Source organism: Lethenteron reissneri, chromosome 52, assembly GCF_015708825.2.
Source record: "Lethenteron reissneri isolate LAM-NWPU_2019-01 chromosome 52, ASM1570882v1, whole genome shotgun sequence".
NCBI classification, from domain to species: Eukaryota; Metazoa; Chordata; class Hyperoartia; order Petromyzontiformes; family Petromyzontidae; genus Lethenteron; species Lethenteron reissneri.
In genome coordinates, this window is record NC_083830.1 from 9,964,584 (window position 1) to 9,978,405 (window position 13,822).

At 53.8% G+C, this 13,822-nt stretch overlaps 1 protein-coding gene across 2 annotated transcripts in view; it reads left to right on the top strand.

Moving 5' to 3' along the window:
* The window catches only part of LOC133356001 (endonuclease/exonuclease/phosphatase family domain-containing protein 1-like), a 35,510-nt gene extending 23,092 nt beyond the window's left edge, over positions 1–12,418 (top strand). For both annotated transcript variants that reach the window (XM_061573476.1, XM_061573477.1), the window contains exons 3-10: positions 124–316; positions 3,480–3,964; positions 4,583–4,634; positions 5,324–5,437; positions 5,671–5,820; positions 6,975–7,113; positions 7,430–7,609; positions 8,657–12,418. In XM_061573476.1, the coding sequence (XP_061429460.1) occupies positions 131–316; positions 3,480–3,964; positions 4,583–4,634; positions 5,324–5,437; positions 5,671–5,820; positions 6,975–7,113; positions 7,430–7,609; positions 8,657–8,787 (1,437 nt within the window). In that variant the 5' untranslated portion in view covers positions 124–130 and the 3' untranslated portion in view covers positions 8,788–12,418. The remainder of the gene's footprint in view (positions 1–123; positions 317–3,479; positions 3,965–4,582; positions 4,635–5,323; positions 5,438–5,670; positions 5,821–6,974; positions 7,114–7,429; positions 7,610–8,656) is intronic.
* Positions 12,419–13,822: the final 1,404 nt, after the last annotated feature.

Consider the following 13,822-nt stretch of genomic DNA (forward strand, 5'->3'; position numbering starts at 1 on the left):
AGGCAGCCGGGCGTGATGCTTCCCACCCACCCCCACGTGCGCTGTGCCGGCCTTCATCGGTGCTACTCGGTAACAGCACTTGCCCCAGCAGCCTGTTAAAGGGGGACTTTGTCTTTTGTTTAGCGGCGCGATGGGGGGCCCGCTGAGCTGCCACCGTGGTGGCCCCGGGAGGGAGTACGGAGGCCTCCCGTACGGCGTGGACCGCATCAACATCAACACGGCCACGGAGGAGCAGCTGATGACGCTGCCGGGCGTGTCGCGCGCCATCGCGCACAGCATCGTCGAGTACCGGCAGCAGATATCTGGCTTCCGCAAGGTGCCCCCTCCCCCCCGCCCTGACTTTCCCTACAACAACAACAGCAGCAGCTGCCATTCGCCACTGCGTGGCCGGTGATGTCACCACGGCGCTTGCGACAGGCGAGGTGCAGTTTTAGGCCATCGCGTGGAGTGAGGAAGAAATCACTGATGACAGGTTAAGGGACGGACCCAGAGGTGTTATGGGTTTGACTGACTGAGATGACTGACAGATGATCCACCCACACGCCAACACACCCACACAACACTCAGCTGGTTTTAGTTCTGTAAAAAAACTATTTTTATTTAACCAGGTCAGGCGCGCTGAGTTAGTGTAACTCTTTTTCAGAAGCTACTTGGCAACAAATGATAGCTCAACGAAGTGGCTTATCATCATGTGGAAATGTATAGCAGCCAAATACTCTAAACGCACGTTGATTCTAAATGTGGCGTGGAAAAACCAGAGGGCCCGAAGAAAAATCCACGCCACCATGGGGAGAACATGCAATATACCCATGACCTCCTGTATACCAGGCGAGGTAGTTAATATCAAGCCACTGTTGTGCCCAAACTCACCTGGAATGTCCCCCGATCCTGTGAGACCTGGGGGAGGGGACCACTGTGCACAAAACGTTTTTTGTTTTGGGTGCGTGCGTTCTACTTTGGCAGCTCTGCTCAAGCGCACACACAACAACCAAAAACTCACGCACGTCAATAGCACTTCCCGAGAGAGGAAATCGTGTATAATCGGTGAGGTTGTAAGTTAGGTATGTTGCTGCACTTCTTTCACATCGTACGCAGACAATCGTGCTATTCGGAGGTGCAGGGGAAGGACAACGAACTAAACATAGAAAGCTTTATACAGAAACGAGTTTGCAATGTAGATGATTTAAAAGTGCAAAGCTCCAGTGGCTTCGTAATGTAGGAGGGAGGAGCGTTCCAGACGGCGACAGAATCACATCGGAAAGTGCACGATGCGGTGATGTTCTTTGTTAGATGACCAGCCAAAAGCCGTTGCTGCGACGATAACTGCAGTTCGCGTGGTGGTTTATATTCTTTGACGTGATCACCGAGGGTGTTGGTGATGGCTTTTCCTCTGCTATGCTGAGTAAAGGGCCATTTCCCAAAACGTCTCCTCTTGTGTATATTCTCCTTTGGGGGCAGCATTAATGACGAACGTGTCTTGACGAGCCAACCCCCAACCAGGATTCTAACTCGACGATCTTCCGAATGCGAGTCGCTTGATCAGCCTCTCGTGTTTGTCGCGCGTCCCCCCCCACTGCCGTCGCTCTGTCTCCACTTGGGCCGTGACCTCTCGCCTGCTCTCCTCTCCGTCGCTGCGGCCCACTTTTACGTTGTGTGGAAATGGTCGTTCGCCGCCCAGCTCTTGATAGAGAATGGATTATGGTGATTGTTTGTCTGGAGGTTTTTGAGAAAGATACGAACGTGATAGACAAAGACAAAAATCCCCCGTTATAGCCTTAATAGACTGTTGGGGAAGTGTTGTTAGCGAGCACCGATGAAGTCTGACACGGCACATAAAGGGGTGGGTGGCCAGCACCACATCCGGTCGTCTTCCTTGTGGCCATGTTTAGACACTGCACCAGGTACTCATTTGAGGCTGAGTCGACCTTGGGGAGGCCCAGGACCGGTTCAGGTATTGGCCGTGCGCGGGAATCGAACTCGGGCCGCTGGGTTCATAGCGCAGTGCGCTAATCAATAAACTGAACGTGATAGATGCACACACACACACATCACCTCTTTCAAGGATATTCTTCAACCGTTACGTCTTACCTTCGCCTCAGCTTTGTTTGAATCCACTTAAAGCCTGAAGCCCGTTATTGATTGGCGTCCAGGAGTGAGGTGAGTGTGTGTGTGTTCGCTGCCGAGCAGTCGGCCGCTAATGCGCACACCGACGTGATGCGGCTCGCTGCCTCACCGATGCGGCAGAGAGGAAAACTGCCGACACGGCCGGATGAGGTCATTGGCAGAGCTGGGTGAATTGGTGCCTCGCTCTCGTGGTCACACACACACACACCACCGTCACGGTCGTTTATTTATTTATTTTTAACCCCCCCCCCCCTCAACATTTTTTGTAACTTTGCCCAACTTGAGAAAGGAGTGAAACCTGTGATGCCGCAACGTTTAATCGAGCCCTTGTTTCGCGGAATGCTCAGCGGATTTGGGGCGTTGGACATCCGTGGGATTTGTGGTTTTGGACACCCACTGGACATCTGTGTCTTAAATAAATAAATGTTCCGATTTGTATTTTGTGGCCTGTGCTCATCAACCTCGATGTGAAACATGGAGAACACACGCTAGGGGTGCTGCACTCTCCTTTGCGCCCCACTATAAGGTTCTGTGCCAGACTGATATTTAATTTTCATCCTCAGAGCTGGAAATGTGCATCATTTAGTGAAATAAAATGTAATATTATGGGGTTATTTTTGTATAGACGAGCTGCCGGCGGATCTTTAAGACGCTTCCCTCCCTCCAGCGAAACCTTTGTTTAATAGCCAATCAGATTAATCCAGTCTTAAATAAAGATTCTGATTCTGAATATAGTATGATATCATACGATGATAAATTATGATGTCATCAGTACGATATCATCAGTATGATATTATAGTATGATAAAGTATGACATTATAGTGTGATATAATAGTATGATGAGTATCGCTTGCATTTGCACGGGAGACACGGCCATGGTGGAGGGTGGGTAGAGAGGGGAGGCGTGACGTCAGCTTGACGCTGTGGGGGGGGGGGAGGGGCGCGTGTGACGTCACCGCGCAGATGTGCACGGTGACGTGATCACCACGCACACATGCACCAGCCTGCAAGGCAGAAATCCAGCCAATAAACTTTTATCTCATATAGTATGACATTGGTAGCCAGGTTGAGACGATCGATTCGCTTGATGACCGATAATTGAAATGAGCGTAGTAAGTGTACGGCCTCAGATTTGAACCCAGAATCCACAACAGTTTGTAAATGGCCCAAAGTTTTGTTGCTATGAGAACTGCGCCAAGCTAAGCTGCGTCGTGCCCCCACAAACTGCATAACCCCCCCCCCTCCATGTCCTGTACCGCTGCCCTTCCCTCCAGACGTCCTACTCAACGGGGGCCGAATGCGTTCCTCCCCAAATGGGGCCGCCAGCTTCACTTCGTTTGTCTCCCGTGCCCCAGGTGGAAGACCTCGCGCTGGTCAGCGGCATTGGCGCCGCCAAGCTCCAGCACATCCAGCCCGAGATCTGCGTGGGGCCCCTGGGCGCCGACGCGGCCGAGCACACGGCGGCGACGACGTCCGCCCCGGGGGCCCAAACGCGGGCCCCGCCCGACGGCGGCGCCGTCCCGAACGAGAGCAACGGCAAGCATGACGGCGCGCGCAGCAACGGGCCGCGGCCGGCGTCTCTCTACGCCAACGTGCCGCAGGGCCCCAACGGAGTCGCGGACGGGGCGGCGGGCGCGGCGGTGGGGGTGGCGGCGGCGGCGGCGGCGACCGGGTCGGGCCGGGTGGGGCGGCCTCCGTCGCCGTGCCTGCCTGGCGCGGACGGAGCGGAGGGCCGACCCTCAGTGCGGCTGGGCACGTGGGACCTCACGAGGTGCACGGCGGAGAAGGCGGAGAACCCTGGGGTCAGGGAGGTGATCGGCATGACGCTGCTGGAGAACGGGTGGGTGCCGCCCCCTGGTCCCCCACACTCTGCCCCCCCCACCGCATGTGTCCGTCATCCCACGACGCCCGAACGCCTTGGATTGACGGTTTTGAATCCACCGTGTGGGTGTTCGCAGCCTCTTGTGTCCGTTATCAACTGGGGAAGACACCCGCAGTCGTGCGTGGCGAAAGCCCAACATGAGATATGGTCCAAACACAGCTCGGATTCAGGTTTTAAAATCTGATTTTGATTGCGTTGTCGACAATGAGATGTATAAAAAGAATAAACAATGAACGACCTGACTAGTGCAAGCCCCATGAGCTACACAAGCGTGGCCGAGGCCTTCATCCAGCAGTGGGCTGACAAAGGGGATGTTACGGTTTTTTAAAAACTATATTTTCAACGCAATGGGTTGGCACTTTCAATTGTTACATAACATGAACCTGATGGGCACTTCCATGGCTTTTGGAAGTGATCGTTGAATCTAACAATGATTATCTACAAAGTGATAACAAAAATCTGGAAAATTAATTTAATTGTGGGGATTGACTGCCTGACAACAGGGAATCTTGAACATACGATATCCATGGTGTCATTCACCGTACAAATAATCAATATTCCTTTCCCCATCTTTAGGATCAAACTCTTGGCTGTTCAGGATGTCATGGACAGAGTTTCCTTGGAAAAGGTAAGGCTGGTGCGGCAGATTACGTTTATTCCCAGTGCTCGCCAAAGCGTGATAATTGGGCATCCCACAGAGTAAGTTCAGATCCCAGTTCACCCAACCCATCTTTCCTTCGGGGTCAGTATAATGAGGACCATTTGCGAGTAAGTCCGCGGTGCTTATGGATACGCTGGCTCTGCTACAGGAATATAATTAACACCACTGGATCAGGGCCATCCCATTGTTCTCCAGCAGAGATGAGCGTCGTTCCGTTGTTTGTGTGAGCAGGGAGATGCAAGGCAGGGGGGTGCGACGCCAAGTTACGGTTCGTGATTACGCTAGGCCCCGCAGCTTGACAAGGCTAAGAACGGGACTTGTGTGCGAATGCACACACACACACATGTGCGTGATGTGTGTGTGTGTGGGGAGCAGTAGTGCAACAGTTAGTGTGTTGCCCTATGAACTCCGGCGACTCGGGTTCGATTCCTGCTCAGGGCCAACACCAGCAACGATTATCTGAATCGGTCTTGGGCTTCCCCTAGTTCGACTCGGCCTCAAACTAATACCTGGTGCGATGTGTAAACATCGCCACTGATGGCCACCCACCCCCTCGCGTGCTGTGCCGGCCTTCATTGGTGCTCCCCGACAGCACTTACCCCAACAGTCGGTTAAGGATTTGTATTTGACGTGTGTGTGCGCGACTGTCCACACAGATCTGCATGGAGATGAATGAGCCCATCACGCCGCAAGTGAGCGGCTGGGAGCCCCTCCTCCGCGGTTCGTGGCGGGGTGTGCTGTCCGAGCCTCCGCAACAACTCCCCGGACAGGTATGAGTACACACACAAAGGCAAAGATGCCCCGCGTAGCTCTTTACTGGCTGTTGAGGCAAGTGACATCCGCGGAGACCCTGTCAAGGCCAGCACGGTGCACGAGTGAGTGCCACGCTCGGCTGCCTTTGTCTATACTGTTAATAGGCTATACGGGAGGAGTCTTTGTCTTTTTCTTTTGATTGTGGCGGTGATGGTGGCGGTGGTGGTGGCGGTGGCTCTTGGCACCCCAGGATGGGACTGGTTGTGAGCAGGGTCGCCTGGGCTTCCTGTGGGACACGGACACGGGCATCGAGCTGCTCGCAGCCTCCTCCCTACACCTCCGGCACCGCGACGCGCTCGGACACGACACCCACATCGCCCCGTTCCTGGGCCACTTCACGGTAACCGTGCGTCGTGCGGCTCTGCCACGGGCCAGGGGCGTGCGCTCCTTGTAGCCGTAACAAGGAGACGAGCGAGGGTCTGCTTCCGCTGCAAACAGGCCGGTGGGCTGGTCCGTTGAGGGAGCGTCGGTTAAACCGGTGGTTCGACTGAAGAGCAATGTGAGCATGCGTATATGAATGCACACGCGCGCACGCGCGGTTTGCATTTCCGCTCACGCCCAGGTACACGCTCTCTTAACATGCTAAGCGTGTTGTATTTATGTACGTTGAACTTCTTTCGCACCGCACGTAGCCACCCGTGCTAATTTAGGTGCGGGAGAACGACAGCAAATTAAACACAAAAATATATATAGAAGCCCTACTGGTACATACACTGCATATTGAAATGTTTTTTTCTGGATAACAAAACACTTCTCTCAATGTGTTTCATTACTATTCTTGGCCAAAACATTGAGGATGCTTGTATTGGGGCTAAGCGGCGTGGTAATTTTCAGGCAGGTTTTGCATTGGGATATTTGGCCCAATTTCATTCGCGAGTGTTTGCCTTCCACGTGGGAGAGATCTCAAGTAGCTGGAGAAAATTCATGCAGGCATGCAGGCGGTGTGCAACTCAAACCTTTGCACAGATGGATGGAAGAATCCATTGCTGTCCTGCCATCTGGCCGACTCGCGGTGGTTGTGATGTTTATTCACTGGTGTTTGCCCAGCATAGCCTCGCCGAGTCTCGGAACCCTTCAACAGGAGGGCCCTGCTGAGGTTTATGCAGTAGAGGAGAGAGGCGGGGTGGCGAGATGTTAACTACCTCGCCTCATATACAGGAGGTCGTGGGTTCGATGCCGACCCTGACGCCTGCTGTATATTTGGAGTTCGCGTGTCTCTCTCTCCCCGTGGTCGCGTGGATCTTTCCTCCGAGTCCTCCCGTTTCCCCGCCCCCCCCCCCCACCCACGTTTAGAATCAATGTGCGTTGAGAGTATTTGGCTGCTGTTATAAATTTCCACACGATAGACCACTTTGTTGAGCTCTCTTTGGTGATAACCAGGGCGCTTCTGAAAAAGGGCCATATAATAGCTCAGTGTGGCCTTCTTACCTGGTAAAATAAAAAACTGAATGTTCGAGCGGTGCCGCTGCTGGTGTATGAACGCGTTGCGCGCAGGCCGGCGGGTTTGAGTTCATCCTGCTCAACGTGCACACGCGTCGAGCGGCCACGGCGGACGCGGCCCCCGCCGAGGACCCGTCGGTGCGGCGCGCCCTCGTGGAGCAGTGCCTCAGGGCGCTGGACGAGCACATCAAAGGTGAGGCTCGCCCCGCTGGCTCGGAGGGGCCGGGTGTCTTCGTGAGGAGTCTGTGGCTCACTCGCTGGCTCGGAGGGGCCGGGTGTCTTCGTGAGGAGTCTGTGGCTCACTCGCTGGCTTTGTAAGCGTAGTGTTGCCAGCACCTACGAGAGGCTGGATTCAACGTCGGGGTTAATCACTCACGGTGCCCACAATGCGGGTGGGAGCAGTGGCGCGGAGACACTTTCTGAGTTTTTGCCGAGTGCGCCGTCCAAGCGGTCGACGAACGTTGCGCGTGTGCGCCTTTGTCCTCCTGCGCCCGCGTTCCGTCGTCAAGAGGAGCGCGCGGTGCTGCTGATGGGCGGCTTCTCCTGCTCCCCCGAGGACGCGGCGTTCGACGTTCTGCGCGACGCCGGCTTTCGCCACTGCCTCCCGCCCGGCGAGGCCACGGAGCTCGGCGCGGGAGGCTGCGTCGACAACATCTGGATCAACCCGGCGATCCAGCGCATCTTCACCGGTACGCGCACGTGCACGCACGCACAAACACCCGCGGCACGGTGTGACCTGGCCATTTGTACGCGTGAACTCGGCCACCCGCGTTCGATTCACGCTCACGGCAAATAGCAGTGACGGTTAATTTAAACTGGTCCTGGGCCTCCCCTCGGTTGATTTGGCCTCAAATGAGTACCTGGTGTGGTGTGTAAACATCACCACTGGCGAGACAAAGGCAGCCAAGCATGGTGTTGCTGTGCCGTCCTTCATAAGTGCTTGCTAACAGCACTTTCCTCAACAGTCTCTTAAGGCTATGCAGGGGATTTTTGTTCTTTGTGTCTGCTAGTCATCTCAGCGAGTCAACCCATTGCACCTGGGTCTGTCCCGTGACCTTTTGCCAGCAAGCCTTGGACGCTTCACATGGCCTGAGTGCACATAACCTGGCACAAGGTGCCATGGTGACGTCCCCGCCACTTATTGGCGAATGGCGGTTGTTGTTGTGTGTCTGTGTGTGTATTTTCGGCGGTGCGTTTATGTGTCTGGCTTTGTGTTATTTTAAGTTTATTTACTCAGGGGCGATGATTGCTGTGTGTTTTGATTTTGGTAATTTGCGAGTGATTTTTCGAATTGAGCAAAATTGGACCGTGACGTGGGCACGCAGTGGCCCACTCTTCTTAGAACATGGCGCGTATGGTATAATTAATACATGTGCAGCATTAACCAGGGTGGCCCGCAACAAATGTTTAACCTGCTAACCGCCGGGCCACGTGACCGGCCCTGTCGTCGGCTTGTGTAAGTCTCTGTAGCCTCATGTGCCTTTTATGCGCGCACGCACGCACGTGTACCCGTGTCCGTGTCTCTGCGTGCGTGCCCGTGTATACCCGTGCGTGCGTGTCTTTGCGTGCGTGCCCATGTGTTTACCTGCAAATATGTGTCTCTGCGTGGGTGCCCGTGGGTTTACCCGCACATCCGTGTATCTGCGTGCGTGGCCGCGTGTTTACCCGCACATGCGTGTCTCTGCGTGTGTCCCCGTGTGTTTAACCGCGTCCACGTCTCTGCGTGCCCGTGCCAGGCCGTGCGTGCGCCGTGCGCGAGGGCCTCTGCAGCAGCTGGATCCCCGACGGCTGGGAGTGGGGGGGGGCGGCATCACGACACTGCCCCGTCTGGGCCGAGTTCATGGCCGATGTGGACACGAGCGCGTGACCCCTGGCCGTCCGGCACGACCCCTGCCCGTCCGGCACGACCCCTGCCCGTCCGGCGCTACCCCTAGCTGTCCCACGCGACCCCCAACCCCCGCCATCTCCCGCCCCGCACTGCCCTCCACGGAGAAACGCACGCGACAACCTCGTAACCCATGCGCCGCGCTGGAATGTACTTGGCTCTACGTGAGGCCGAGCTGTGTTGCCTCCCCTTCGCGACGTTGCGTCCGTCTGACTTGGGGCAGGCCAAGAATCCACTGACCGCCGTGGGGCACGTTGGGTTAAACCCGGAAGGACTGGGGCTCAGTTTGTCCTCGGCACGCTGAGCCTACGTCTCGGCGTGCTCTGTGCGTTTAGTTTGGCTGGGCTAGGCTCTTGTTGGCCAATTTCAGCTGTATTTGGCCGTAACGAGGCTCACAAGGACGTGCTTTAAGGTGCCTTAGTTTGGCTCTTTGAGCCTTAGGCATTGCCTTTCTGTACAGGAAAATCGTGTGACTTGCATAGGGTGGGGTGGGGAAGGCTTAGCTTTCTCACATTCCTCCTAAAATACAGATTAAGAAACACTAAGCTTAACTAGCAATCATATTTATTTTATTTTAATGCTTTTCAGTTCAAAATCATCGGCGGTTACGTGAGCATACACATTCCCCTCATGGTGCGGACAGTTTCAAATCAACAATGTTCCATTTTTGTGATAAAGTTTTCTTAGAGATTTCATCCACAGTTCAAATGTGGGTGCGTTATCAAATGGGGGAGCATTCTCAAATGGAGAGCATTATCAACTGGGGAGCATTATCAAGTGGGGAGCATTATCAAGTGGGGAGCATTATCAAATGGGCAGCATCATGACCACGGCACTGCTAGTCTCGCCGTCACCACCGCCACGTCAAACACGCGGCCGCTTCCTCGATTTGCAGAAACCAAACAAAGCTTGTGCGCCCCTTACCCGTCTGGTCGTCCTGTTCAACGGCCTCCTGTGTGTGTCAGCAAAACTTTTATATTTCCAGGCGAGATTTGAAATTTTTTACGACCCATGTGTTTGTGAGCCATTTTATACCCACCTATAGTTTTGAAAAGCTATTTTGTAATTCAGCGTTCTTGAAATGCCACTACTTAACCTCACCCCCCCCCCCCCTCGAATGTCTAAATAGTTGAGCTTTTACCTTGTTTACCAGTAAACTGACGTGCTACGCAGTGCTGCTCAGCAAAGACGCGTAACTAAGCTAAGCCTCCTGGTGCACACACGCGGAAGCGTTCACAGGCGCACGCTACTCACCGAAGCCTTCACGGCAACATATTCAGACGTGTCTCGACGGTGTATTTTCTACTGCTCTAACCGAGCCGTGCCGGGGCATGTGCCGAGCTGGGTCGGAGGCGGCTCGGGAGGCGCCAGCTTGTCCTTTTCCACCGCGGAATCCGAGCTGAGCCGAACCGAGCCGCCGACGTCTCGTGCGATGAACGAGTCGAGACACGTTTATGTGACACTAGGTTTGACTTCTTCTTGGTTCTTTCGATGAAGTCACGTAAAAGGGAAATAATAAAATAATAAAAATAAAACATAATAAAATAATTCTCACGACGTTTCGGCCACAACGCAAGCAGCTGTCCTCAGGTGAAGAACAGGTCTGTCGGAAAGACAGCGTCTGAGTGAACACCACCAGGCTTGGGAGCGTATATTTAAGCTGGGTTGGAGGGGGAAGAGCGCCTTGACAAAATAATTTGCATATCAAGAGGAATTTAGCATATTTATGGAAAATGCAGATATGGGATTAGTCATTACTTGTTGAATGTGTAGGAGGTGGGCGGGGGGTTTCAAAGTCATAATATGCCCGTGCATTATGCAGGATTAGCAGCATCAAAGGGAGGGAGTAGGGTTAGCATTAATAAAGGGAAGGAATGTTAATGGTATGGAGCTGCAGCAACTAATCAAAATTTAGGTTTGACTTGTCCGCTGCCCCTGGCCCTGCTTGCCCCCCCCCCCCCGAGCCACGTTCAGATGTCTTGTGAGACTAGAAGATCGCACGGTTTATTTCTGCGACGTCTCGTGCGATGGACGAGTCGAGACACGTGTATGTGACGCGGTGCCGCTTGGTTTGAGTTGTGTGCCGCCCCTGGCCCTGCTTGGCCACCCGAGCCACATTTAGATAACTTGTGAGACCAGAGGGTCGCACGGTTTTGGTTCAGGCTTGGCACAGCAAACAGCCAGTGGAGATCCACCCCGTACCGTCGTGGGCCCTGCACTGGCTTGGATCTGACCATGTGGGAAAGGGGAGCTCTGCTTAACCTCGGGTCATGTAACAACGGGGCTCACCCCCCCTGTGCTCCCGTGTCTGGCAACGGCAGCAGGGCGACCGTCGGCGCATGTTTAGGGACGTGGCCCGACAGGCTGAATCGTGAAGGCTGACGAGCCCGTCAACTCGACCGCAGTCCTGGCCACATTGGAGTCCCCTTGTCGTCGCTCCCACAATTCTCCCGGGCTGAATCATCGCTCTGGGAGTATACATTATGATTGTTGTTGTCAGTCTGAATCGGCGAGTGTTTGCCCCGTGGTGCCAATAGAAATCCGCGCGCACTCTGAGTGCGTTGGTTCGGGTTGTTGGGGCTGAGCGTTGAGCATTCCTTATCCGAAGCTTTCGCCACGCGGCGCTGCAGGCCCACCTTCAGGAGTTGAACACATCGATTCCAGATGCGTCCCAACACGCAACCCAACCCTGAAAAATTACACGCAGGGTCGCACCCGCGACTGCCGGAGCCTGGGGTACCTGTGCTGTACCGGTGGCGAGATGTTAACTACCTCGCCTGGTATACAGGAGGTCGTGGGTTCGATCCCGACTCTGACGTTGCCTGCCGTATATTTGGAGTTTGCGTGTCTCTCCCCGTGGTCGCGTGGATTATTCTCCGGGCTCCTCCGGGTTTTTCCCCCTCCAAATTCAAAATCAACTTGGGCGATGATTTGTTGAAGCCGGGTCGCTTCTGAAAATGAACTTGCGCGCGTGCTGTGCCAGACTTGAGCCGCCGAGCGTGATGGAGCGCCGCGTGCGGCACCACGGGAGTGACGTCGACGGGCCACGCGCAGCGGCGCGGCCGCAACACCTCAACGGCGCGGAACGCTTTCATCATTTTTGTTATAAGGGGTACCGTCCATAAATGACGTCACGCACCTATTGGGAGGGGGGGTGGTCAGACATTTGTGACGATGTGTGACGAGGGGGGTGGGTTTGAGAAATGGGACGTCACATCAAAATGCGCAACTTTAATTAAATATAGACAACACATTCTACTTAATTAAATAGACTTTTAATAAATGTTTTCTCTTACAACATCAGAGTGCAGCGCCACATTAATTACGCACTACAATGATGACAATAGTTTAAAGCGATTTGAAGCATGGTTTTTTTTGGGAGGTGGGGGGGGGGTCTGACTTTTTGTGACGCCGTGTGACGGGGGGGGGGGGGTTCAAAAATCGTCCAAAATCGCGTGACGTCATTTATGGACAGCTCCTAACCAGATTGCCATTGTTGCACACTACGTGTCTGTCGCAAGGAGTGTGGTGGTACACCTGATGATGTTTTTACACCTTTGAGGGTCGTTTTAGTTTTTTTTTTACTTCTATGTTGAAATAAGTTAAAGTTATACGTTAAACTTGCCTGTGTTTTTTTGTTCCTCGCGTGTTTTACGCCTCGGAAGAGTTAATTTTCTGCGGCGAGAAAAACTGAGTTTTGTGTCGAAGATCACGAGTGGCCAATCGTAGCAGACCCTTCTTATCACGTGGCTTTTTCTTCACAATCACACTACAAAGCAGGTGTCGTGTTCAGCGGCCTTGTCAATCCACTGCTGGACGAGGGCCTCCGCACGACGTGGTCGGTGTGGGTTGGTGAAGGCGCGGGAGCCGCTGGGTGAAGAACCCCCCCCACCTCGTGGCGACGCCATCCCTCAGCCTTGTGACGTGACTTTTCCCGTCCATGTCCATCACGTGAGCGGAACTCCTCCCAATATCTGGTGGTTGTCTTCATGAAGGACATCGCACAAAGACGGTCGCTGCATCGCGCGCTTTCAGATGCGCTTCTCCGGCCGTCTGAAACGCTCTTCCGATAATAGGAAGCCACTGAAGCTATGCACTTTGAAATCATCTGGATTGGAAACTCATTTCTTTAGAGCTGCTTTTTGTGTTTAGTTTGTCCCGTCCCCCCGCACTTCTGATTAGCACGGTTGGCAACGTACGGTGCGAAAGAAGTTAAACATCCATCGCAATGTGTGATTTCCACCACTTTGCGTGGCTGGGTGGCCGAGTATACAACATGCTCGACGATGAGCCAGTGTGCACGAAGTCCACTGTTTGCCTCCTGCCTCAGATGCCCCAAATTTCCGTAGTCTCATTGGCAAAGCATAACGGAGCAGCCAGAGAAAATGGAAATATAAACAAGCTGCGGCACTTTGTAAGAGAGTGAACCCTCCATTGTGTGGCGGTGCCAGTGGTCAAATTCACCAGCCTGCAAAAATTCAACTCGATTCACAAACCAAAAATCGCAAGCAAGTTAAAGAAACTCCACCCCCAGTAGAGCCGCAGTTATCCAGATCTCCCTTTTACGTGGAGTGAACACCACACTCCCCTCCTCTCAAGAACCCAGAGTACAGTGGGAACATCAAAAGGAGGGAGGAACAGCATGTAGCGTATAACAGGCCAGACGTAACGCAGCCTTGTAATCAGGGAACGGTCACGGTGCTGTGCGTGTTTTCTTACGCGTCTTTAATTCTGCTTTGCCGGGGGGGTGTCCGTCGTTCTGATCGCTGTGCCACAGCAGGCGATAGCCCTGATGATGCCAGTGACATGCCTCTCAGCGTGACCCCGTAGACCGCAGATTTGTTATTTGCGCTCGTTTGTCCTGGAGAAAATTTATTTTGATAAAAAAAATTTTAAAATGAAGAAAAGCAAAAGGTCTATAAGGCGCTTGTGAGCAGCAGCAGCGCAGGCCGAGGAAACGTAGCCGCTCCCTTCATTACTCTACTCTTTGGTTTTGTCGGTAAAGTCACGTAGTTAG